Genomic DNA, 24,170 nt, shown 5'->3' on the forward strand with positions numbered 1-24,170 from the left:
AAAGATAAACCAAATAATACATGTGCAATAATACAAAAAGGTTTACTGTATAATATTAAAAACATGCGTTGTGCAAATGTTAAGCAAAAGACCTCGTATGGAGGCTTTTCGTTTTTTAAATGTGATTTTTTTGCCACTAGAGGCCAGCAGATCTTCACAATTAACAGATAAAAAGAAAACATCTGTACCTTCTTCACCTCTTCACCCTGTAATCTTACTGTTCCACTTCCCTCCCTGTCATTCACACACATGTACTCAGTCTTACTACGACTGACTTTCATTCCTCTTCACTCCAGCGCAAACCTCCACCTCTCCAGGTTTTCCTCCACCTGCTCCCTGCTCTCACTACAGATCACAATGTTATCTGCAAACATCATTGTCCAAGGAGACTCCTGTCTGACCTCCTCTGACAACTGATCCATCACCATAGCAAACAGGGAGGGGCTCAGAGCTGATCCCTGATGCAGTCCCACCTCCACTCTGAACTCCTCTGTCTGACCTACAGCACACCTCACCACTGTCCTGCTCCTCTCATACATGTCCTGCACCACTCTGACATACTTCTCTGCTACTCCTGACTTCCTCATACAGTACCACAGCTCTTCTCTTGGCACCCTGTCATACGCTTTCTCCAAGTCTACAAACACACAGTGCAACTCTCTCTGACCATCCCTATACTTCTCCATCAACATTCTCAGAGCAAAAATTAAATCTGTTGTGCTCTTTCTGGGCATGAAGCCATACTGCTGCTCACAAATTTCCACTACCTTCCTTAACCTAGCTTCTACTACTCTTTCCCATAGCTTCATTGTATGGCTCATCAACTTTATCTCCCTATAGTTGCTGCAACTCTGCACGTCACCCTTATTCTTAAAGATCGGCACTAATGCACTTCTTCTCCATTCCTCAGGCATCTTCTCACTCTCTAAAACCCTGTTAAACAAACTCGTTAAAAATTCCACTGCCACCTCTCCTAGACACTTCTAGACCTCCACCGGGATGTCATCAGGACCAACTGCCTTTCCACTTTTCATCCTCTTCAAAGCCTTCCTGACTTCATGCTTTCTAATCTTATCTACTTTCTGCTCCACAGAGTTCACCCCTTCTACTCTTTTTCCCCTCTCATTTTCCTCATTCATCAGCTCTTCAAAGTACTCCTTCCATCTCCTCTGTACACTCTCCTCACTTGTGAGCACCTTTCCATCTCTATCCTTAATAACTAACTTGCCGCACATCCTTCGCATCTCAATCCCTCTGCCTAGTTAACCTGTACAAGTCCTTCTCTCCATCTCTGGTGTCTAACCTAGTGTACAACTCATCATACACCTTCTGCTTGGCCTTAGACACCTCCCTCTTCACTCTGTGCTGTAACTCCTTGTATTCCTGTCTATTCTCTTCAGTCCTGTCCATGTCCCACTTCTTCTTGGCTAACCTCTTCCTCTGAATACTCTCCTGAACTTCCTCATTCCACCACCAAGTCTCCTTATCTTCTTTCCTCCTTCCAGATGACACACCCAGCACCTTTCTTCCTGTCTCCCTGATCACTTCTGCTGTAGTTTCCCAGTCATCTGGCAGCACTACCTGACCACCCAGAGCCTGCCTCAACTTCTGTCTAAATTCCTCACAACATTCCTCCTTTTTCAGCTTCCACCACTTGGTTTTCTTCTCAATTTCTATCTTTGACCTCTTCTTACAGACCATCAAACATCCTACACACCACCATCCTATGCTGTCTGGCTACACTCTCTCCCACTACCACTTTACAGTCACTAATCTCTTTCAGATTGCCTCTTCTACATAGGATGTAGTCTACCTGTGTGCTCCTACCTCCACTCTTGTAAGTCACTCTATGCTCCTCCCTCTTCTGAAAATAAGTGTTAACCACAGCCATGTCCATCCTCCTAGCAAAGTCCACTACCATCTGTTCTTCAAGGTTCCTTTCCTTAACTCCAAACTTGCCCATCACCTCCTCATCACCTGTGTTCCCCTCACCAACATGTCCATTAAAATCTGCTCCTATCACCACTCTCTCACCCGTGAGAATACTCTCTATCACCTCATCTGATTCACTCCAGAATCTCTCTTTCTTCTCTAACTCACAACCTACCTATGGGGCATAACCACTAACAACATTCAGCATCACCCCTTCAACCTCTAACTTCAGACTCATCACCCTGTTCGACACTCTCTTCACCTCCAGAACATTCCTCACAAACTCCTCCTTCAGGACCACACCTATCCCATTTCTCTTACTATCCACCCCATAGTAAAACAGCTTGAATCCTGCTCCTATACTACGAGCCTTGCTGCCCTTCCTCTTGGTCTCCTGTACACACAGTATATCCACCTTCCTTCTCTCCATATCAGCCAGCTCTCTACTTTTCCCTGTCATAGTACCAACATTCAGAGTTCCTATTCTCAGTCCTACACTCTTACCTTTCCTCTTCTCTCTCTGTCTACACACTCTCCTTCCTCCTCTACTTCTTTGAACCAACAGTAGCCCAATTTCCACCAGCGCCCTGTAGGTCAACGGTGCCGATGGCGGTCGTTGTTAACCCGGGCCTCGACCGATCCGGTATGAAATTTAGAATACTGATGATTCGCATGGTTAAATTTGGCAATGTTTTACGCCGGATGCCCTTCCTGACGCAACCCTCTCTATTTATCCGGGCTTGGGACCGGCACTGGACTGTGAAGTCACTGGACTGTGACCCCCATGGCTAGATTATATATTTTATAGTTTGATACAGGTTTTGTGTGTTACTTTATTTGTCTTGCATTTTTGTAAAAGAATAGCTCCAGGCAAGGTCATAACTGCACTGATTTATATATCATTCATGAAAATCCATGAAAAACCACAGGCTCATGAACAAGGTCAGAGACAAACTTCAACCTCTACTGGATTTTTATACAGATCTTTCCATTAGATGCAAGCAAACAATATTGTATCAGTAACAAAATAGTATATAGAAATAAACAATAATTGTATAGTACAAATCATATATTGCACTTCAGGTTATTGGCTGCTGATCGGAAGGTTGTGAGTTTAAATCCCCTTGAGCCCTTGAGCAAGACCCTTAACCTTAACTGCTCGATTGTATAAATGAGATAAAAGTCACTCTGGATGAGCGCATAATGTTGTAAATGATGTAAATGTTAACACAAGGTAGGTGTAGGAAGGTAGGTTAGGTAGTGTGTGGGAAACCACTCTCTCCTCAGGATGAGGTATACACTGCTGTCCATAACAGGGTAACCACACATAACTAAGCAATCAAAGTCATTTATTTATAAAACACATTTAAAACAACCACAACAAAGTAATCCAAAATACATCTCTTATCAGCAGATCTACTACAAAGACACAAAGATGGAAGCATACCATAGTCACTGTATCAGCTAGCCTTAACTCCCTGTCTCCTTCCTCAGTATTCTTTCTGTCTTCCTTACATAAGCAAGCCCTTTCCGGTCTTCCGGTTGGTGCAGACATTCTGAAGCTGTATTTGTCTTGTTGAAAAAACTGAGCTAAATGGTACAAGCCTGCAAAAACTTCAGAAATATAAATCCTCTTTCCATGCTTGTTGCAGTTAAAAGAAATTATAATTAAATGCATGATTATTTGAACTATAAATTCACATAATTCATACTTGTACATGTGAGAGGGGGGTAGCTGGTGTAATGAGCTTCAGGTGTGGGTAACTAGTCCAACGACTAAGAAGTAGTGGCTACGGCGATGAGTGGGGAGTTTGGTTTGTTGCCAAAGGTATGCTTAATGTGCAGTCTTTTCATCCAGGGTGAGTAATTGATGGTGTTTTCACACACTGTGGGAACAAGGGGCAGAAAGTATTTACAATTGCAGTACCTCCTAGGGACTGACGGCTATCTATGAGCATTGAATAACTCTATTTTCAATGTATTCAGAGTTTGGTCATGAGATTGACCGAGACTGTGGTTTACTGCAGTGGACTTTCACTAAAGGGCAGACCAGCTACTGTTTCTTATCTATTTAGTTGTATGTCCTGTGTTTATTTTATTATCTTTTATTGACTCGTATTAAATATTGTTTGTATTATTTTGATTATCGGCGTGATTTCTCTCCTCAAATTACTTGTTAGTGTTCTGTGGTTTTGTACAGGGCTGGGCCAGCATCGACGCTATCCTCCTCTGGGGTAGGTGATCCCTGTGGGGTGGCACAAGCTGTGTGGTGTGTATCAGACACTTGGCACTGTAGTGGTGAATATAAGATTTGTTTGTTTGCAGTGCATGCTGTGGGTGATCTTTCTGTCTTTTCTCTCTTACAGGTGGTGCATGCGAGCAGGCCCAACCCTTCTTGGAGTCTTGAGGAGAGTTCTTATTCTTATGGCTTAAGTTGGGACATTTTGTTACACATTGGGTTTGATCTCTTTGTACCAGAGCATTGTGACTTGGGGAGGTTCCTCCTGCCTTTATTAGGAGGTGGCTTAGTCAACTTATGTCTCAGATACTACATGCATATTTATAATTATTTCTAAACAAACAATTACAAAAAAATATCGTCAATATCCATTTAGCTTGAGAAAGAATTCAACTCCATTTAACTGGAGAAGGAATCAGAATCATGTTTATTGGCCAAGTATGTTTTACACACACAAGGAATTTAGTACTGGCTGTGAGCGACCCTCAAAATAACAACACTATACATTAATTTACAGACAATGCTATACAGAAAAATCAAATAAAGTCCACAATATACAAAGTATGAGACAATGTGATAGTGGATAGTAGTGCAACAATGCAATATATACAGTGATTAATATATACAGAGAATAATAATACACACAAAAGAGTCAAGTCAAGAAGCTTTTATTGGCAACCATATATAGCTTGATGCAATACACAGAGAAATTAAACAATGTTTCTCCAGGACCATGTTGTTACATAAAACATTCACAGAGCTAACCACTAAGGTTAAGTTGTCCAAGCCACATAAAGTGCATAATGTGCAACCTAGTGCAATCAGTGCAAAACAAAAGACAGTGCAGACAGACAATACAAAACACTACAGGACAGATACAAAAAATAGCGCTGACTAGTATACAGACAGTATTTAGCATTGTGCAAATAGAGGATTTGTAAACATTAAGAGGATTTAGATACATACATTAGTAGCATTGAATTGTGATGTGCATAAAGAGCATATAAACAGTGTTTATATGAGTTGTGCTATAAACATTGATGTATATTGAATAAGTGTGTGTGTGTGTGTGTGTGTGTCAGTTCAGTACAAAAACACACAATACAGGAAAGACACATAAAATACAATGCTTTTTGATCATCAATGTCATATGTAGGTTGAAAACACAGTCATTCAGTGGTGGGCCGTCAGGGCCAGCAAGGTCTTCTCTCCTGGCCTAAATAGCAGTGATCTGTATCACTGACTTGCATTTTAATATATTTAATATATTTTTCCATGAATGTGTATTAAATTATTCCCAATAGTCTATTCTCTACGTTTCTCTTGGTTGCACTGCTTCCAGTAGTGTATATTTATGATAAGAGTATTTATCCAATCATATTTCAGCCAGTAGCTGACATCATGTGTCACCAGAGTGAAAATCTGCCTTAAGGCCTTCAGAATCAATAGTGCAGGCGCCCGGAGCTTAAAATAAGTGGCAATGAAATTGTTACATTAACCAATCAGATTGTGAATTGGAGTCACGGGGGCCATCTATTTCATCCATTTCTTTTTTACTTTGTTATTTAATGGGTGATTAGCCCTTGTATTTACCTCCCATTTATTATACACTTTTTCTCTCCGCGTGCCAAACTGACCGGGTCTGTTTTGACCGCTTATAAAAAATTAGGTATGTATGATCACCATTTTTATCAGGGTAGGATGGTAAACTTATTGCAGCATTCCACTGTATTGCATAGATGTGTATAAGATTTGAGTACTGAACAAGCCAAATATGAGTCTACCTGATCACACACACACACACTAATAACTTTTTAAGTTATCATTTGCTAGAAAATAAACTATGTAGATATTTCAAACTTCCTAAACTGTCATGCACAAGTTTAAACAGCCTGTATTACCATTTTCTTTAGTTAAATATAAAGTAAATGGTTCAAGTTAAAATACTGTAGAATTACAGACACATACACTCAACATGCACTTTGTTAGGAACGCCTGTAAATTTACGCAGTTGTTCAGGCAGCTGATCATGCTGTTCATAGTACAATCTAAGTAAATTAAGAGTAAAATAAAATATCAAAATACGTAGTATGTTGATGTATTAATCAAAATAGCACAGTTTATAGTGGCAGTATGGTAAGTTAAACACTGCAACAGGTTTCTCCACAAAAAAATTAACACGTTTATGGTTTTGAAAGGACACTTGCATACACACACTGCACACACATTTTGCAAAAGCACATAGTTAAATAGCACATCTGCTATATCAAGTCATGCTTTTATTGTCATTTCAACCATATATAGCTGACAGTACACAGTGAAATGAAAATGTGTGTGTGTGTCTGTGTGTGTGTGTGTGTGTCTGTGTGTGTGAGGTCGGTACAGTTCAGTATTTGGGTTAAAAATAAGTGGCAGATATAACCTTGTAATATAAAGATCTCAACATACCATTGAAATGAATACATTTGTAAATGTAAATTTGTGGAAGATGCCCCTATACATAGTGATACCAGAAATATGTATACACCATGGTAAACTTAGATTTTATTTTTTTTTATGTTTGGCTGAGAAAAAAAAGTTTCTGCGTTGTTTTTGGGATGTAATTTGGCTAGAAATATAACTAAAACCTGATAAGCATTTTAAGTGACCTGTTAAACCCTGGTGTGTGTTTACATTAAAGACAATGCTTTTGTTTGAACCCACTCCGTCTTTAAATGATCAAAAATATTGGAACATGTGGTTGAAAGGTGTCTCTTGTTGCCCTGTTATCTTTAATATCTCTGAAACAAATACATGCTCTGAATGTCGAGTCCTAGTTTGAGTCCTGTGTTTGAGACTGGTTAAGATTTTTGAACTGATAGCTTCCTGTGTAGTCTTAAAATATAATAACCTATGACTTCTTTCATTTACGTTGTGCCAGAAGACTTCAGGTTTTTGTGTGTGTTTATCCTTGTCCTTGCCTATTTATTTAAGGTCTGCAGCTTTGTGACAAACAATTTTTTTTTATTATATTTTATCACTTGCTTCTTAAAAATTCCAGTTGTTTTTGTGCTTCTCAGTGTGGATGAACTTAACGATATTGCTTCCTTCCCAGAGGATCTCCAAGAGTGTGAGAGCATGATGTGGCCACAGGCACAATGTAGGACAGACACTGATCCAAACTCGCCATTTCAAAACTTTGGAGAAGATCTGTACTTGCTGCAAATTGTGGAATTAATGTGTTTAAATTATATTTATAGCATCATTCTAAAGCTTATGTTAAAGCTTTTATGGTGCCTTTTATGGTACAGTACAAGTCCATAATGATATTGATCTATAACTAGCACACAGAAAACAAACAAACAAAGAAACTAGGAATAAATGAACTCAAAGGGTTGACAGTTTTGCATTTCACTGTGTTTCATTGATGCTGACATGAACCATTGCCATTATATGAATGTCCAGCTCTCTTTCTCTCTTGCTCTGGCCTTAATATAAAACAGCAACAGATGTTTTAATAAAGCTTTCTTTTCTTTTTTTAAACACAGGACAGAACTATAGCAATAACAGCCCTCGACACAGAATTATAAAAACTGCAGTAGTAAAGCTTGTGCAATGGGCAGAAACAGAGATGCAGAGTCAAATACTTTAAAACATTATGCAAAATAAATTGTGTTTTACAAATCAAACAAGAATGATGTAAAAGCATTTACCACTAATGTAATGACAGCCCTGAGTATTCAGACTTTTTTTGGCTCAAGCTTTTGTTGTATTTCCTGTGTTCTAAAAGCAGGAGAATGCTGGGAAAAGAGCTACAAGTAAAATATCATAAAGAATAAAACAGCAGACCTTTATGTACTCTTTTAAAAAAAATAAAATATATCTTTTATTTACTGTCAACTTGGCATATTGCACAGGGAATCTATACTTCATTATACCACCAGCATGTACTTGGCCTGATCTGATCTGTGCTTGAATGTGTCAGGTTTTGATCACTTGGCTTTTTACATCAGAATAACCTTTATTGTGAAGTACCATGGGTTTAACATGTCCATGGAATTTGTTAGCTCAAGTAGTTAAGGCTGTTGATCGAAAGATCGGAGTTCAAAACTCAGCTCGACAAGCTGCCTCTTTTGGGTCATTCAGCAAGCCCCCTAACTCTTTCTGCTCCAGAGGTGCTGCATCAGCATCAGTCTGACCCTGCGCTCTGACCACAACTTCCAAACTGTGCTATGATGAATATGTGACAAAAATAAACAAACAAACAAAATAGGAAATGATCTCAGTGTGAAGTAGGATGATGCAGGTGCACATGAGAGGATGTACGGTAATGTCAGTAATGGCATTGAATAAGAGACAAAGAGACCATTGTAGGTCATGGATATTATTGATGATAATCCCCTCCACCATGAATGATAAGCTAGGGTTGAGGAAGGTTTGGTCCCAGTAGAGATGTCTGAAGGAAATTCTTAAGCCTAGGCAAAAGAAGCATCTTGGATTTTAATCATTTACATCATTAGACAGATAGCTAGCTAGCTAGATAGAGTATTACTAGACTGGTAAAATGACCAAACTCACCGTAGTCTTTTTATAAAATGCTGAAGCAAATTAAATTTCCAAATGAGAAAACAGCAAACCCCAGCAATGAGGGTTATGATGTACAGAGTCCAGCAGGTTTTGGATTCGGTAGCTGCAATGCCGTTGAAAAAGTATTATAGTTAGTTTACAGGACACACTTTAAGATTTGTATGATGCATCTCAAACAGAAGCACTGGTAGTAATTGTTTATGTTACTGGGATGGGTAACTGGTGTGGTAGCGTTTAATTGGGTAACTGGGGATATAGTACCTTAATGGTTAAGGTGTTGGACTACAGATTGGAAGGTTGTGAGATCAAATCCTAGGTCCACCAAGTTGCCACAGCTGGGCCCCTGAGACCTTCCCTTAACCCACAATTCCTCAGTTAAATCAAAAATTAGATAAAAATGTCACTCTGGATTAGGGCATCTGCCAAATAGGTATAGGGACTACAACTGGAAGACTAAGTAATAAATAAATGTAGGTTGATGACTTTTTTTGTTTATCTATAAAAATGAACCACATTTTATGTGAACTGTGACCTTTCTTGCAAGTAAAAGCATTTATTCACTGTTTCAGTGAAAAGCAGATCATATACATACTCACATGGTATAATATGCAAGTAGAGGGAACCTACAGCAGTCCCATGTTGGTTAGATGCCACACAGTAGTAAAGTCTGTTACTGCCAGGGGTCAGCGGAATAATCAGTCTGCTATCAACACTGCTGGAAAGAGTCTCATTCACGGGAAAATATCTAAAAGGAAGTAAAACATACTGTAAAAACATACATAAATAAACATAAGTAAAACATACTGTTGAAATTTAAAATGAAAAGAAACCATTTCAGTTGTCTGAAATCTTGGGTTTTTTTTCTAAATTTTAACATTTCTTTCTTATAACTGTTGCATAATATAGTCAAATATAATAATTTGATTTTTAAGCATCTGTATTTGCTCACTCAAACCGTTTGCCCAAGAATACCAGTCTTTCCACCATCACAAGCTTGAAACAAAAATGTTTGAAAGTGAGAATGTGTTATTGCCTTGTAGCAGGAATGGATAGATACTTCTGAGGAAGCTTGGGGAGGCTTCTGTGTTTTCTTCTATGCAAGTAGATCTTCCTCCTTGTATATGGAAGGTGTTAACAGTTACACACATGGACAAAATTGTTGGCACCCTTCCATTAAAGAAAGAAAAAGGAGGCAATTACTGCAATCAAGCAATTTCTGTAACTCTCAATGAGACTTCTGCACCGGTTGACAGGTATTTTGGCCCACTCCTGAACAGCTCCAGTTTTCTCAGGTTTGAGGGGTGCCTTCTGTAGATTTCATGCTTCAGCTCTTTCCACAGATGTTCAACAGGATTTAGATCAGGGCTCATAGAAGGCCAATTCAGTCCATTGTTTCGTTCTTAGCCATTCTTGCGTGTTTTTAGCTGTGGGTTTTGGGTCATTATCCTGTTGGAGGACCCATGACCTGTGACTGAGGCCAAGCTTTCTGACACTGGGCAGCACATTTCGCTCCAGAATGCCTTGAGAGTCTTTAGATTTCATTGTACCCTGCACAGATTCAAGACACCCTGTGCCAGATGCAGCAAAACAGCCCAAAGACATAACCGAGCCTCCTCCATGTTTCACAGTAGGTACAGTGTTTCTAGGTTGTCAATATGCATTTTGGCAAATTCCAGTCTCGCTTTTTTATGATTTGTTTTCAACAGTAGAGTCCTCCTCAGTTGTCTTCCATTAAGTCCACTTTGCCTCAAACAGGGACGGATGGTGCAATCTGACACTGATGTACCTTGACCTTGGAGTTCTCCTCTAATATCTTCTGAAGTTGTTCTGGGATCTTTGGTTATTTGTTATTTGTGGTTCATTTGTATTATCTGTCTCTCCAATTTGTCATCAATTTTCATCTTGTGGCCACGTTCAGGGAGGTTGCCTAGAATCCTGTGGACCTTAAACCTCTGAATAATACGTGCAACTGTAGTCTCAGGAACATCAAGCTGCTTGGTGATGGCCTTATAGCCTTTGCATTTAACATGCTTGTCTATAAATTCCCTTCTAATCTCCTGAGACAACTCTCTTCTTAGCTTTCTGTGGTCCATGTTTAGTGTGGTGAACACAATGATACCAAACCAATGATACCAGTGACTACTTTTCGCCCTTTAAATAGGCAGAATGACTGATTACAAGTTTGTAGACACCTGAGATGCTAACTATAGGACACACTTTAGTTTAACATGTCCCTATGGTCAAATTATTTTTAATCTTTTCCATGGGTACCATCATTTTTTGTCCAGGCCAGTTTCATTAGTTTGTTTTTTTAAATGCTGAAATTCAAAAACAATGTCTGATGTTCATTAGTCAAATTTCAGTACATGTTTATTTATTATGACTTTTGTCAGTTTCAAGTTATTTCACTGACCATTGTGGGTTTTTCTTTCTTTAATGGAACGGTATCAACAATTTCGTCAACGTGTGTATTTGTTCAACTCTACTTGCACAGTATACTTAATGATCATCACAATTTGCTGCAGATCAGTTTAAAGAAACTTCCCAAAGACTTCTTGGTTTTCTTTGCCCTTCTTATTATCTCAAAGGCATTCAAAATGAGTTTGTACCAAGCAGCAAAATGTTCTAGCATAAGGTTTTAATTAATTAGCACATCCTGCAATGTGACTATAGCGCATGCGCACATCAATATACCTATGGTGCAGTACAGTGGTGGCAGCATCATGCAGCAGAGCTGATTTTCTTCAGCCAGAACTGGGGGGGGTGTAGACTTTTATATCTATTGTATAAATGCAAGCTGCAGCTTTTTATGATAAACTTAAACAGGAGATTTGGCCCTGTTACCTGTTCCAGGTGAAGTTTGTAGGTTTTGGATTAGCATCTGCTTCACAATGTAATTCACCAGTTTCCCCTTGATCACCTGCTGAATTAATATAAACCACCTGAGGAGGATCTGAGAGAAAAATAGAAAGAAACATTAAAACTTTACAGAATTAGGTGTAATGTTGAATATTTTGCAAGTAGTGCCAAAAGGACAAAGGAAAAATCCACGTGCATACTGATCTATATAATTGACATGAGATCTTCAGTAGCATCCAAGATTTACTTAAGAATACGCTTTTGTGTGACTGGACATACAATACTATAGTTCTAAATCTTAGAATCTTTGTGAGATTTTTACAATAAAATTGGTATATGTATTTTTTTAAAATACAAAAATCTGACTGACCACATATTCCCTTAGTTTCAGTATACGATTATAAGCATCTGATTAAAAATAAGAAACTTGGCATCTTACAGTGAACATTCAATGTGTAACTCAGTTCCAGTTTCTCCTTCAGACCAGGGTGTGTAACCTCACACTGAACATTCTTCTGGTTTAGATCTACAGATGCATTTCCAATCAGGCTTCTTTTAACAGTGTATCTTCCTTCAGAGTCCACAGTGACAGTGTTTTGTACGTTCACTGAGTTATTTAAAACACCAAGACTCCACGACACTTCTGCTGCAGGCTTTGCATCGGCTGCAGTGCAGGTCGCTAAAACCACATCACTATCACCAGCAACAACAGGAACATCAGCGCTCACACTGACAACAGGAGGAACTAAAAACAAACAAAAACATCAAAAATGTTGTTTAATATTCATGTCTGACCCTGATCACTCATATGATTTAGTATTTTTTTGTATAGTAGTAGTTTTAGTTTAGTTGTAGTTGTAGTAGTAAAGTAGTTTTTTTTGGTGATGGCATGTTTTTAGAGAAGTGTACTACACACTGCACCACTTTTTCGTGTTCTGCACCCACAGAACAGTTTCTTTGTGGTGACAAACAAGAAGGCAAAAACCATTGGATGCCCAGATAAGCTCAAGTTCAAGTCAAGTAATCAAATCTGTTTTAGTAATACAACTGTATACACTGTGTTTCGTTTTCATCTTTATCTAGGCTCAGCCATTTTAAATATTTACACAACAGCATTTTCAAATCATGTGAACATGAGCTTTAGTCAATAGAACACAAAAGACATTTAACCCCAACAAATGTCATTAGTGGGCATTTTTCCACACTTCCTTCTCTGTATCCATCAGAAAATCGTGCATTATTGTACGATGTACATTATTTATTTACTAAATAGAACTGTTAGATATAAAAATACTCCAAATGCACAAATTTTTAATGACTAAATAAAATATATTGGTGTTAAAAGCTTGAATTAAACATCTATGATTGAGTTTATCAAAACATTTACAAAGAATTTTACCTTGTACCGTGAGACGAACTTCTGTTTCATAAGGTCCACTTGGAAACACACTGAAGATGCAGGTGTAGACTCCTTCATCTAAAACAGTAACATTACTTAATAGAATAGAGCCATTCAGTCCTGCAAAGTTCGCTGCGAATTTTAGTCGATCCCTCAATCCGTTTATATATTCCTGTTTGCCACCTGAAGTGATAATCAGAATATCTGTATTTGATGGCTTTTCCTTTGTTCGTCTTTGCCACCTAATACTTGTTAGAGTCTCTGCTGTTTCCACCACTTGACAGAACAATTCTGCATCATCTCCTGCTGTCACAGTCACATCCTGACCAATGACCCTTATTGCTGTATTTAAAAAAAGAGAGAGAGAGAGAGAGAGAGAGAGAGAGATAGAATATTTTAATAATATATGAAATATGAGTACCTTCACACCATGAAAATGAGAGGGTTTATTGTGTTGTGCACCTCTACAGTTTTATGAACCAATCAGAGTTCAAGTGAATGCTGACTGGTTGGTGAAGAAGAGTCTGGTTTTGTACCCTGTAAGATTTACCTTTCTTCTAGGAGTTATAGCAAAGGTGTCAGCAATGTTTTTCCAAATAAATCTCAAGAGTAAGGTGATTCTAGTCTGTGCTTTGGCTGGGTCAATCAAGGACATGTCATGGGACTTCTCACTCCACTGGAGTAATGATCCTGTTTAAGAGGTTTTCTGGGGATATAGTTAACCACATGAGTGACGGTAATGGGCATTGGCTTATGGTGGTGATTGAATTTAATGGGGTCAAATATATCCTGTTATGTATCTATGGGTTTAACAAAAAGGCACAAAACAAACAGTTTTATTCTTCCTTAAGTAAGCTGCTGGAGGAGTGGAAAGTGACTTATAATACTGACAAAGTCATAGTAGGAGACTTTAACTTGGTTCCTGACTTATGGATGGATCGCTTTCCTCCAAAGGGACAATGCCATAGTTATGAGGAAATTATGAGTGAATTTATATCTAAAGGAAACTTATTAGATTGTTGGAGACTAAGAAATACCAGTATTAAACAATACATCTGGTTTAATTATGCTAAGAATGGACAATGCTCTAGATTAGACTACTGGCTAATTTCCACTAACCTAATTAATGAGGTCCTTAAGTGTAATATATTGACATCACCCATTACTGACCACTGTGTCATTTCCATATACTTTCAGTTGGGTATTTTTAAGCCCATGTCTGATTCTTTGTGGAAATTTAATAATAGTCTACTTGACCATGAGGATTTTTGCAATTAAACCAAAAATCTCTTAAAAGAATTTGATAAATTAGAAATGTCATCTTTAAGTAAATGGGAGTGGTTTAAATTCAAAATGAGAGAAAGTGCCATTAGAACAAGTAAACATATTTTTAAAGCTAAAAAGCAAAAACAACAAGACATTATTAATGATATAAATAAACTGTATCAGAAGACTGATTTATTAGAAGAACAAATCCAATTAAATGAGCTGCAAAGTCAATTAGATAATCTATATTTGGAAAAAGCTAAAGGGGCATTTATTCGTTCTAGAGCTCGTTAGAAGAAGGTGAAAAAAATACCTCCTATTTTTTTAATTTGGAAAAACAAAGACATACAAAAAAGGAAGTCCCTGCCTGCACTTTACACATAATCTACATTGTCCTTAAACATCAAATGATCAGAATCATACTCTATATCTTTCTCTTTCTCTCTCTGTCTTTCTCTGTCGAGCTACACACCCCACTCCTGAGCTCCCAGTGTTTGCCAGTTTCCATTGTAACCACTGCCCTACCCCTGGTCGGAGTCTCGTTGCTTGGTGGTGCTCAATGATGCTGTGGATGGATCTGTGTGGATCAGGAGACAGCCATAGCCAGAGCCCCTTGGGGACTTTCACACCATCACAGATCTGCCTTTTCATCTGTCAGCAAGGAATTAGTGTCTATAATGAACTCAGAAACTACACTGACCTAATAGTTCCTCATGGGCCATTGATTGCTGTTGTAGAAAGGACATTAATCAGCTACAGTTACATTATTTACTGTTTAGTGTCACCCAAATGAGGATGGGTTCCCTTCTGAGCCTGGTTCCTCTCAAGGTTTTTTCCTCATATCATCCCAGGGAGTTTTTCCTTGCCACCGTCGCCACAGGCTTGCTCATTAGGGATAAAATAGTTTAATAATTTAATTTAATAATTTATTCTTATTTCTAGTTATTTAGTTATTTTTTTATTTTTATTTTCATTTCTTCCCCTCCCCTTTCTCTGTTTCTCTTCTTTTATAAAGCTGCTTTTAGACAATGTTCATTGTAAAAGGCGCTATACAAAATAAATTGAATTGAATTAATTCCAAAGCCCAATAAAGATAAAATGTCACTTGATAATTGGAGACCAATAACTTTACTCTGCAATGATTAGAAATTGTTAGCACATATTCTAATAGACTAGATATGGGATTAGGAACAGTAGTAGCTGAATGTCAATCAGCTTTTATAAAAGGTCGAGACATACACAACCATACTAGACTAATTTGTGATTTGTCAGATTATAGAGAGTATATTAAAGCATTTTTTTTTTTTTAGATTTTTTTAAGGCTTTTGATACGATTGGACAACCCTTTTTATTAAAAACTTAAATTTTTCAGCGATAAATTCTGTAATATTATTGATATGCTTTACACTGACATCAGTAGTGCTATCTCTCTAAACCCAGAAGTGAGCCCTGGATTTAAGGTGCTAAGTGGTATTCGTCAGGGATGCCATATTTCCCAGAAGCTTTTTATATTGGCAACACAACTTTTAACATTGCTTATTAACAACTCCATTAATACCCAGGGAATTACAATTTTTAACAAAGAGTTTAAGATAAGTCAATTCGCTGATAATACAGCCATTTTTTTAAGTGATAAGTCGAGGGTAGATAAGACTCTTAACATTATTTCAGTCTTTTCTAAAGCTATCTCTTAACATTAAAAAAAAATGCAAACTTCTCCTGATCCATTCAAGCCCTGAATCCTCTATTGCTTCAATTAGAGTTGAATCTGAAGTTAAATATTTAGGTTTAACAATATCTAAAAATACAATTAGAAGAGAAAACTCTAATATCTTTACCCGTATAATGGATATGAAGAAATCACTAAGTCACTGGCTAATCAGAGACCTTACTATATTTGGCAGAACTATTCTATCTAAAGCTGAAGGCCTATCCAAACTAATTTACCCTTGCCACTCCCTGTATATTTCCTCAGATAATATTAAAAAGGCTAACACTGTTATTTTTCAGTTCTTATGGAGAAATAAAATCCATTATATTAGAAGGTCTCAGCTTGTTAAGGATTATGACAAAGGTGGTATTAAAGCTCCAGAATCTGAATCTATGATTGGCACCCTTAGAATAAACTGGTTAAAATCTTGTTTGTCACAGCCAAGCTCCATGTGGTTTCATATTCCGAGGTCCTTGTTTGAAAAGACAAGATTTAGATTTTATTCTAAAATGTGATGATGATGTAAGCAGGATCCCAATCAAACTGTCTAACTTTCATAAACAGGTTCTTCTTTTTTGGAAAATGATATTTACCCACATCTCTTCTCCTCAAAACTCAACCTTATGGAACAACAGAGTAGTCACAATCAATAGAAAATCAGTCTTTAAAAATGATTGGTTTGAAAAAGGCATTATATTTGTAACAGACCTAATAGATCATAAAGGTACCTTTTTATGCTACACAGATTTTTATAGATAAATATAACTTAAATTTATTAAATGGCCTGTTGCACCTAAAGCCAAAAAAACACATTTTAAAATTATAAACAAAATCTATCCTGTAGCAGAGTTTCTTAAAATAGATTTATGGATTTGAGGTTGATCCATGTTCCTTTTGCAATAGTAATGAGGAAACTCTGGTCAGAGTCCCCTTGGGGACTTTCACACCATCACAGATCTGCCATTTCATCTGCCAGCTTGTGACAGCAAGGAATTAGTGTCTATAATGAACTCAGAAACTACACTGACCTAATAGTTCCTCATGGGCCATTGATTGCTGATGTAGAAAGGACATTAATCAGCTACAGTTACATTATTTACTGTTTAGTGTCACCCAAATGAGGATGGGTTCGATTCTGAGCCTGGTTCCTCTCAAGGTTTTTTCCTCATATCATCCCAGGGAGTTTTTCCTTGCCGCCGTTGCCACAGGCTTGCTCCTTACGGATAAAATAGAGATAAATTAGTTTAATAATTTAATAATTTATTCCTTATTTATTTATATGGATAAATTAGTTTAATAATTTAATTAATTAATTAATTTATTTTTTCCCCTCCCCTTTCTCTGTTTCTCTTCTTTTGTAAACCTTATGGAACAACAGAGTAGTCACAACCAATAGAAAATCAGTCTTTAAAAATGATTGGTTTGAAAAAGGCATTATATTTGTAACAGACCTAATGGATCATAAAGGTACCTATGATGCTACACAGATTTTATAGATAAATATAACTTAATCTGTTATATTATACAACAACATAAAATTATATAACATATAAAACATAAACAATTATACAACAAAATTTGTAAAATCATCCCTATGCCTTTAATTCACTTGATTCAAAATTTTCTTGTTTATAACAATTCCTTAACAGTATTACCAAAGCCATTGGAGAATATAATTTAAATGATAAAAAATGTAATAATAAGGTTATTAGATGTACCTTGAAGTTGGTAAATTGGCAGGGCTCTCATTTGATAACCTTAAACACATTGGAAAAAGCTTATTCAAAATTTATTAAATGGCCTGTTGCACCTAAAGCCAAAGAAACACATTTTAAAATTATAAACAAAATCTATCCTATAGCAGAGTTTCTTGAAAAAAGATTTAAATTTGAGGTTGATCCATGTTCCTTTTGCAATAGTAATGAGGAAACTCTGGAACATTTATTCTTTATATGCCCTGCATCACAACGCTTTTGGTCAGACATAAGAAATTGGGTATAGCACTAAAAATGAATGATGTTCCAACCTTCGAATTACATCACATTATCTTCTACATGGATAATTTAGACACGTCTGTTTCAAATATTATTAACATTATTCTTTTACTGGGTAAATATCATATCCACTGTGCCAAGTGGAGAAACAATAAGCCCTCCTTCCTTGGATTTATTAACGAATTTAAATCGTTTTTGTTGTCTCTTAAAAAATTTGAAAAAAGCAACACTGCTAAGAAATTAAGCCTGGAATTTAATAGTTATTTGTTACTTTATTTTTTTGTCACCTATGTCTCTGCGCCTTCCTGTGTTAGATTTCCTTATTTACAATATATTTCTTTTGCACTTTATACTGTACAGGGTATCTGCAGGTTTCTAAGAGTTAGATTTAAGACTTTTTAATACCATGCAGAATGAAATTTAAGACCAAGAGGGTCTTTTTCAGCAGCTTCAAGAGTGTCATAAGATGCCGTTCCTGGATTTGCTATCTTCTTTTTCCTAACTGCATCCACGTACAGTACATGGTCACTGATGGCCAGACCTCCAAAGCTCTCTACACGACTGGTAGATTTTCAAGCCACCTGTGTCCACAAAAACGGAAGTGGAAATTTTGTGCATTTGGTTAGAGCAGTGAAATCCTCCCTCCTAGATGGTGCATTGGAAAGAGTAGGTGCAAGGCCCCGAGAACCTTCTCCAGGTGCCAAATGGAGAAGCCATGTTTGCAGGCATTGTGTAGGGTGTGGAGGCCACAGCTCCCCACCACAATTAGCTGTGTGCCACCAAACTGCTCGTGATGCTCCTTTTTCAGAAGTTCTAAAAAAACCTCCAATTGACATTTGGTACATCCATAGAAACAGAGAGTAGCTTTTTCAAGTCGAACTGCAGTGCACATTCCTACACTGAAAAAAAGGAATTTTGCTGGCTGTTGCATTTACTTAAGTGCAACGTATGTTTTGTACTATATAATTTAATGTTTACAAAATTAACATGAAAAAAATCACGTAAGATTTGCTTGAAATTCAACTGCTTAGCTTTCACTTGATTCGATTTTGTCAAAATAACAAGAAACAATCAAGTACCCACGCGCTTCCTGGAAAATGATTAACTTTATCGCGATAACACGTCCCGAGATGAGGATTTGAAATAACGTAAAGAAGACACCTGAGGGAAGCCGTTGATGAGCGCGCACATGGAAAGGTAAGAGCAAATCCTTTATCATCTAAATGTGAAATTAATCAAAATGCAAATTAAAGTACTGTGCCTTAATAATATCAACTTATAGGCGGCATATTTCTCCGGCAGTTTTATGTTTTATGTAGGTCTGGATTGTGCTAGGGATGAAACGATTTATTCAGTATGTAGTCATTTTGGCGCAAATTAACATCATTGCTAAATGAGATGCATGCTTGTTTTCTGTTTTCTGTAATTAACATTTGCAACATCTGCCAATGTGTGTGTGATATGCTAGTTAAATAACATGTAGCTGATGCTAACAATTAGCTAGCTAGCAAGTTTAGACTTAGGTTAACAAACAGGCTGCTAATGTTAAGGGTGCTTAAATATACTCGCAGCCTAAGCAGAGTCACTCGGCCTCCTTAATGTGTAAGTACATGGGAAACTGACCGTCGTCCCTGTTGGAGTGCGGATATGCAGCTAGATTCAAGCTGATGCTTATGGTTGTGTGAACCGACTCTGAAGCATGAGTTTGAGTGAAGCAGACTAGACTTCAGCGTGCCATTGAGGTTGATGATGGCCACAATGCAGAATGTACTTCAATGTCTGTTGCGTCTTTGTTGTTATATTTGCGAGTGGTCTTCAGTTTATTGAGGTAAATCACTGAGCTCACCTCACTGATAATATTTTTTCTTTCACAGGTCCATCGTGCTATTTGCACAGTAAACACATTCAAAGGCATAGTGGTAAGTACTGGTGCATTTCTTATGCATCTGCACTTTGTGACTTTTGGACATTTAAATACTTGAGCTTGAGTTGTGTATATGGAAATATCCACATAATTGACCTTGCTTTGCAAAATGTTTTAACAGCATGAGTAACAGTTGCACACACATTTTGTTTTATTGCTATTCCCTGTATTTAAGGACACCATCATTAACAAAAATCATTTGGAAGTGATGATGGGTTTCCATCAAATGTTTTGATAGTGTAATAGACCATTTTACTTAGATTTAGATTGCAGACTGTAGTTTTATTTACGTGACTAATGAACTTTATGTATGTTACATACTTTATGTATGTTTTATACCTTGCAAAATCAGTATTGTTTACTGGTTACCGGTTAAAATGGCTTAATAAATTTGAAACATTACTTTCAATTGGCTGGTTGAGAAGGACAAGTACTCTATTTATAATTACTTTCAATAAAGAAGGTGCTCCTGTCACACTTTGTTTTACATATGGACCTTAAATGTCCTCACAAAGAACAAAGCAGTCTAATGCACTTGTTGCACCATCACATCACACAGTCTTCTTCCAATTGTCCAGTAGGCCCTTTTAAATTTTCAGTGGACCTACTTACTTGAGACATCTCTTTTTTTTTTCTCCACACTGCTCTCACAACAGATTGCTGCATAAAAAGTAAGTCTGCCATGTATGATATAAAAATAGGTCACTTTGATTTGGTGCTGCTTAATCTGAGACAGGTTTTTGGACTCCTTTGAGTTTTACATGAAATCTTGTCTGTTTTGTACAGGGCATGGATGAAGATGCCATCAAGGAGGCCATTGAAGACACCACTGTTGGAATTTATGTTCTCAAAGAATATGCTTCAAATGATGAACCAAATGACATTGGAATTGTACTTGAAGGCATCAAGGTGTTGCAGTGTCTCGATAATGTAGCATTAGCTGTGGCTATTCTGTTCGGACTGATGTATGCTCTAAATCTCAGCTACCCTGCCAAACTTCGCTACACCTTTGAGGTTGTCCAAAAGATTTTTATGGAACTGGATGGAGGTAAACTTTCTAACAAAGCACAAACTCTGAAAAACTTGTGTGTGAACACAAGTGTGAACTTTAACACAGCTTGATGGAGGTAAACATTTCATAAACCCTTAAACTGTTCTTAAAGGCATTGCTATATGATTTGCACTTTTTTGTGAATTCCCTGTAAGTTTACAATGTTTTCTTTTTTGAAGTCATTGAGTTCTAATGTAACCTTTATAACAGTGCCCCTTTTTTGCCATATTCACTTGTGATGCCATGTTTGGTTTATTTCAGTGAAATAATTTTTCTTCAGAATTCACTTTTTAACACTTCACACTTGCATTTGGCTGTGACAGTACGTTATACTTGGCCTGACGGAAATGTATGATTTGCAAAGTTAATGCTCAGTATAGCTTGTTTGTATAAAGCCCTGGTTCTGCCTTTTTTTTTTATCAGAGCTCCTTTGTTGCCACTAAGAAATTATGTTAGACTTGTCAGTGATAATAGAGTATCATGGACATGATAAAAATACATTAAAATTACACAGTTAATTGCTATTACAGTAAATTATAAAAATGATCTTAAGTCAACATGATTCTTTTACACTACTCTAACATGAATTAAATATTTTGGTTTAACAAGCAAAAATTGTGTAATTTGGCCACATTTTGATAATGTGGGACCGATGTACACATTAAAATCAAGTAAATTCAAAGGATTATTTTTTTCAGTGTAGAAAAAATGTAAATAAATGAGAGAAAACATAAAAGTGTTGAGAGGAAGCCTGATGCTTCCTGCATTGCTCTGATGTCTGCTGGAGCGGAAGTAGGGGTGCTTGAACTTGAAGGATGCGATGGTGCAGAGCTGAGAAATGGGAGGTGTTTACCGACAAGCCAAATTTCCATATTATGTAATTTAATACATAAATTAGACTTTTTAAGTCTAAAAAGTGCATAAAAACAGACTTTTTAAGGATCATTTGTGTTATTATCCTCTTTGAGAGTTTGCATTAAAAACTTTAATGTAAAATTAATTTAAATAAATAAATAAATAAATAAATAAATAAATAAATAAGTAATTAAAAAAAAGAATCGTTTGAACAATATGCGCTCATTTTCCCTGAGAGAAGAAATTGTGCTTGAATTATGAAGTATGAATAATATAAAACAAAATACTGATGTAAGAAGCACAAATACAAACCAGCTACAATTGCTACACAACAAAATACAATTTAGTGCATTCAGTAAAATAAAAATTTAAAAAATTACAGCTACGTACAATCGATTCAGAAAGAGCTCCTACCTTTAATGCTGGTAAGAAATAAAAGCACCAGACAAATCCATGTTAACGCCATGCAGAAATATACTAGGAAGCTGTGACTGACAAATACCTCGGTGATGACCTACATCCGATGAGTGAGACAGCGAGGTCTAGAGAAGAGAGAGGAGGACCGCAGTATCAGCACGCATGGGCGTCGCTAGGGCATTTACATTTCTACTCAGCCCCCCCTTAAAAAATCTGCGATTCTACACAAATTCGTGATCTCCTCAGTCCCCTTAAAATTCCATATAAAAACGGCGACAGTCTTCGGCTCCTCCCCGTCTTTCAGCGCGTTCTTCAAACCGCAGACCGCGCCGTCTCAGAACGAGGATGTGTGTGTGTGAGAGAGAGAAAGAGAGAGAGAGAGAGAGAGGCTTCATTTTTAGCGGGAAGTCCTGATCAGGGATTTGGTCAGTTGTATGCTGCTACAATGGAGGACTTTCATTTAAAGGCCACATTATTAGGATGCCACTACAATACAGCTCTGGAAAACTTTGAGCCCACTGCTCAATCTCCATATTTGAACTCTATTGAAAACCTCTGGAATGTCATCAAGAGGAAGATGGATGGTCACAAACCATCAAGCAAAGCTGAGCTGTTTGCTTTTTTTTTTAAGAGGGGTATAAAGTTCCCCAACAGCAACGTGAAAGACTGGTGGAGAGCATGGAGCCAAAACGCATGCAGATCGGGGTTATTCCACCAAATACTGATTTCTTAATGTTATTTAGCCAAAGCATTAACACAATTTGTTTACAAATTATTTGCATTTTGTCTTATTTGAGTTATTAAAGCTCTGCAAATACTGCATGATCTTGGGTTATTTTGATGTGAGAGATTTGTACTCAATGTAAATGTTGTATATTTTCCCCTCTGTTCCCTATGTAAGTGTGTCAGCAATTCTGGAGGGAGACAATTATTTAAAAAATATTTATAGAAAAACATTAACTGCTGTTTATATAATTTTCCTCTTAAATACATTAATCACATCAGCATAATCTGTCATCTAGTATTGACCGTAACATTTTATTTCCTTCATTTTATCAGCCTCCATATGGACATGCGAAGGTTAGTTCACATCGTAGCCAGCCAGGTGAGAAGATTAATGAGTAACCTAAGCCTTGAGTTCTTCCGAGTTATAATGTTACTAAGCACTGGGATGTAGAAGCAGTGTATGTTTGATGTGGCAGATGGAGGTTATTATTCAAAAACAAGGTGAATGGGAGTGCCATCTCAGGACTCCACTCATTAGCTCAGGTTACTGACTGTGTGGAGCTTCACATAAGATTTTTTGGGGTTCTGTGATGTGTTTTGCATGTGTAAGGTGTGAAAGTTGGTGTCGAATTTTTTTCATTTCATTTCATTGTCTGTACCGCTTATCTGATCTATACTCGGGTCACGGGGAGCCTGTACCTATCTCAGGAGTCATCGGGCAACAAGGCAGGATACACCCTGGAGGGAGTGGCAACCCATCATAGGGCACACACACACACACTCATTCACTCACACAATCACACACTACGGGCAATTTAGAGACTCCAATCAGCCTAGAAGCATGTCTTTGGACTGTGGGAGGAAACCGGAGCACACAGAGGAAACCCACCAAGCACAGGGAGAACATGCAAACTCCTGGTGTTGAATTATTAAAGTGTATTTTGTTTGATATCTCCTGTTTATTTGTTTTCCTCTGGTCTTTTGATATTCACCACTCCAATGCATGTTTAAGTACTTTTACATTACAGTATTTCCTTTGCGGAAACAGAATTATTTTTCTATTCACCTATTGTACTATTATCTTTGTTCAGCTCTCACTTGTTCACTTTTAGCTTTAGCTTCCAAATACAATAGCTATTACTAAAACTAGTGTCAAAGATTTCTCCTGCTCCATGCCCTCTCCGTAAACACTGTGTTCAACCCCTAAAGCATGTAGCGAGATAAATAAAGA

The 24,170-nt window shown here is 37.2% G+C and overlaps 1 protein-coding gene across 1 annotated transcript; it reads right to left on the bottom strand.

The window, feature by feature from the left end:
* Nucleotides 1-3,431: 3,431 nt before the first annotated feature.
* LOC131354640 (nectin-1-like) lies at nt 3,432-22,567 on the bottom strand. The gene is made up of 7 exons (XM_058392532.1): nt 22,211-22,567; nt 12,996-13,337; nt 12,036-12,341; nt 11,582-11,690; nt 9,334-9,482; nt 8,729-8,840; nt 3,432-8,625 (listed from the first exon to the last, which is right to left on the bottom strand). The coding sequence occupies exons 1-7, from the start codon at nt 22,260-22,262 to the stop codon at nt 8,571-8,573; spliced, it is 1,125 nt and encodes a 374-aa protein (XP_058248515.1). The 5' UTR covers nt 22,263-22,567; the 3' UTR covers nt 3,432-8,570.
* Nucleotides 22,568-24,170: the final 1,603 nt, after the last annotated feature.

The sequence above is a fragment of the Hemibagrus wyckioides genome, linkage group LG06 (genome assembly GCF_019097595.1).
Source record: "Hemibagrus wyckioides isolate EC202008001 linkage group LG06, SWU_Hwy_1.0, whole genome shotgun sequence".
NCBI lineage: Eukaryota > Metazoa > Chordata > Actinopteri > Siluriformes > Bagridae > Hemibagrus > Hemibagrus wyckioides.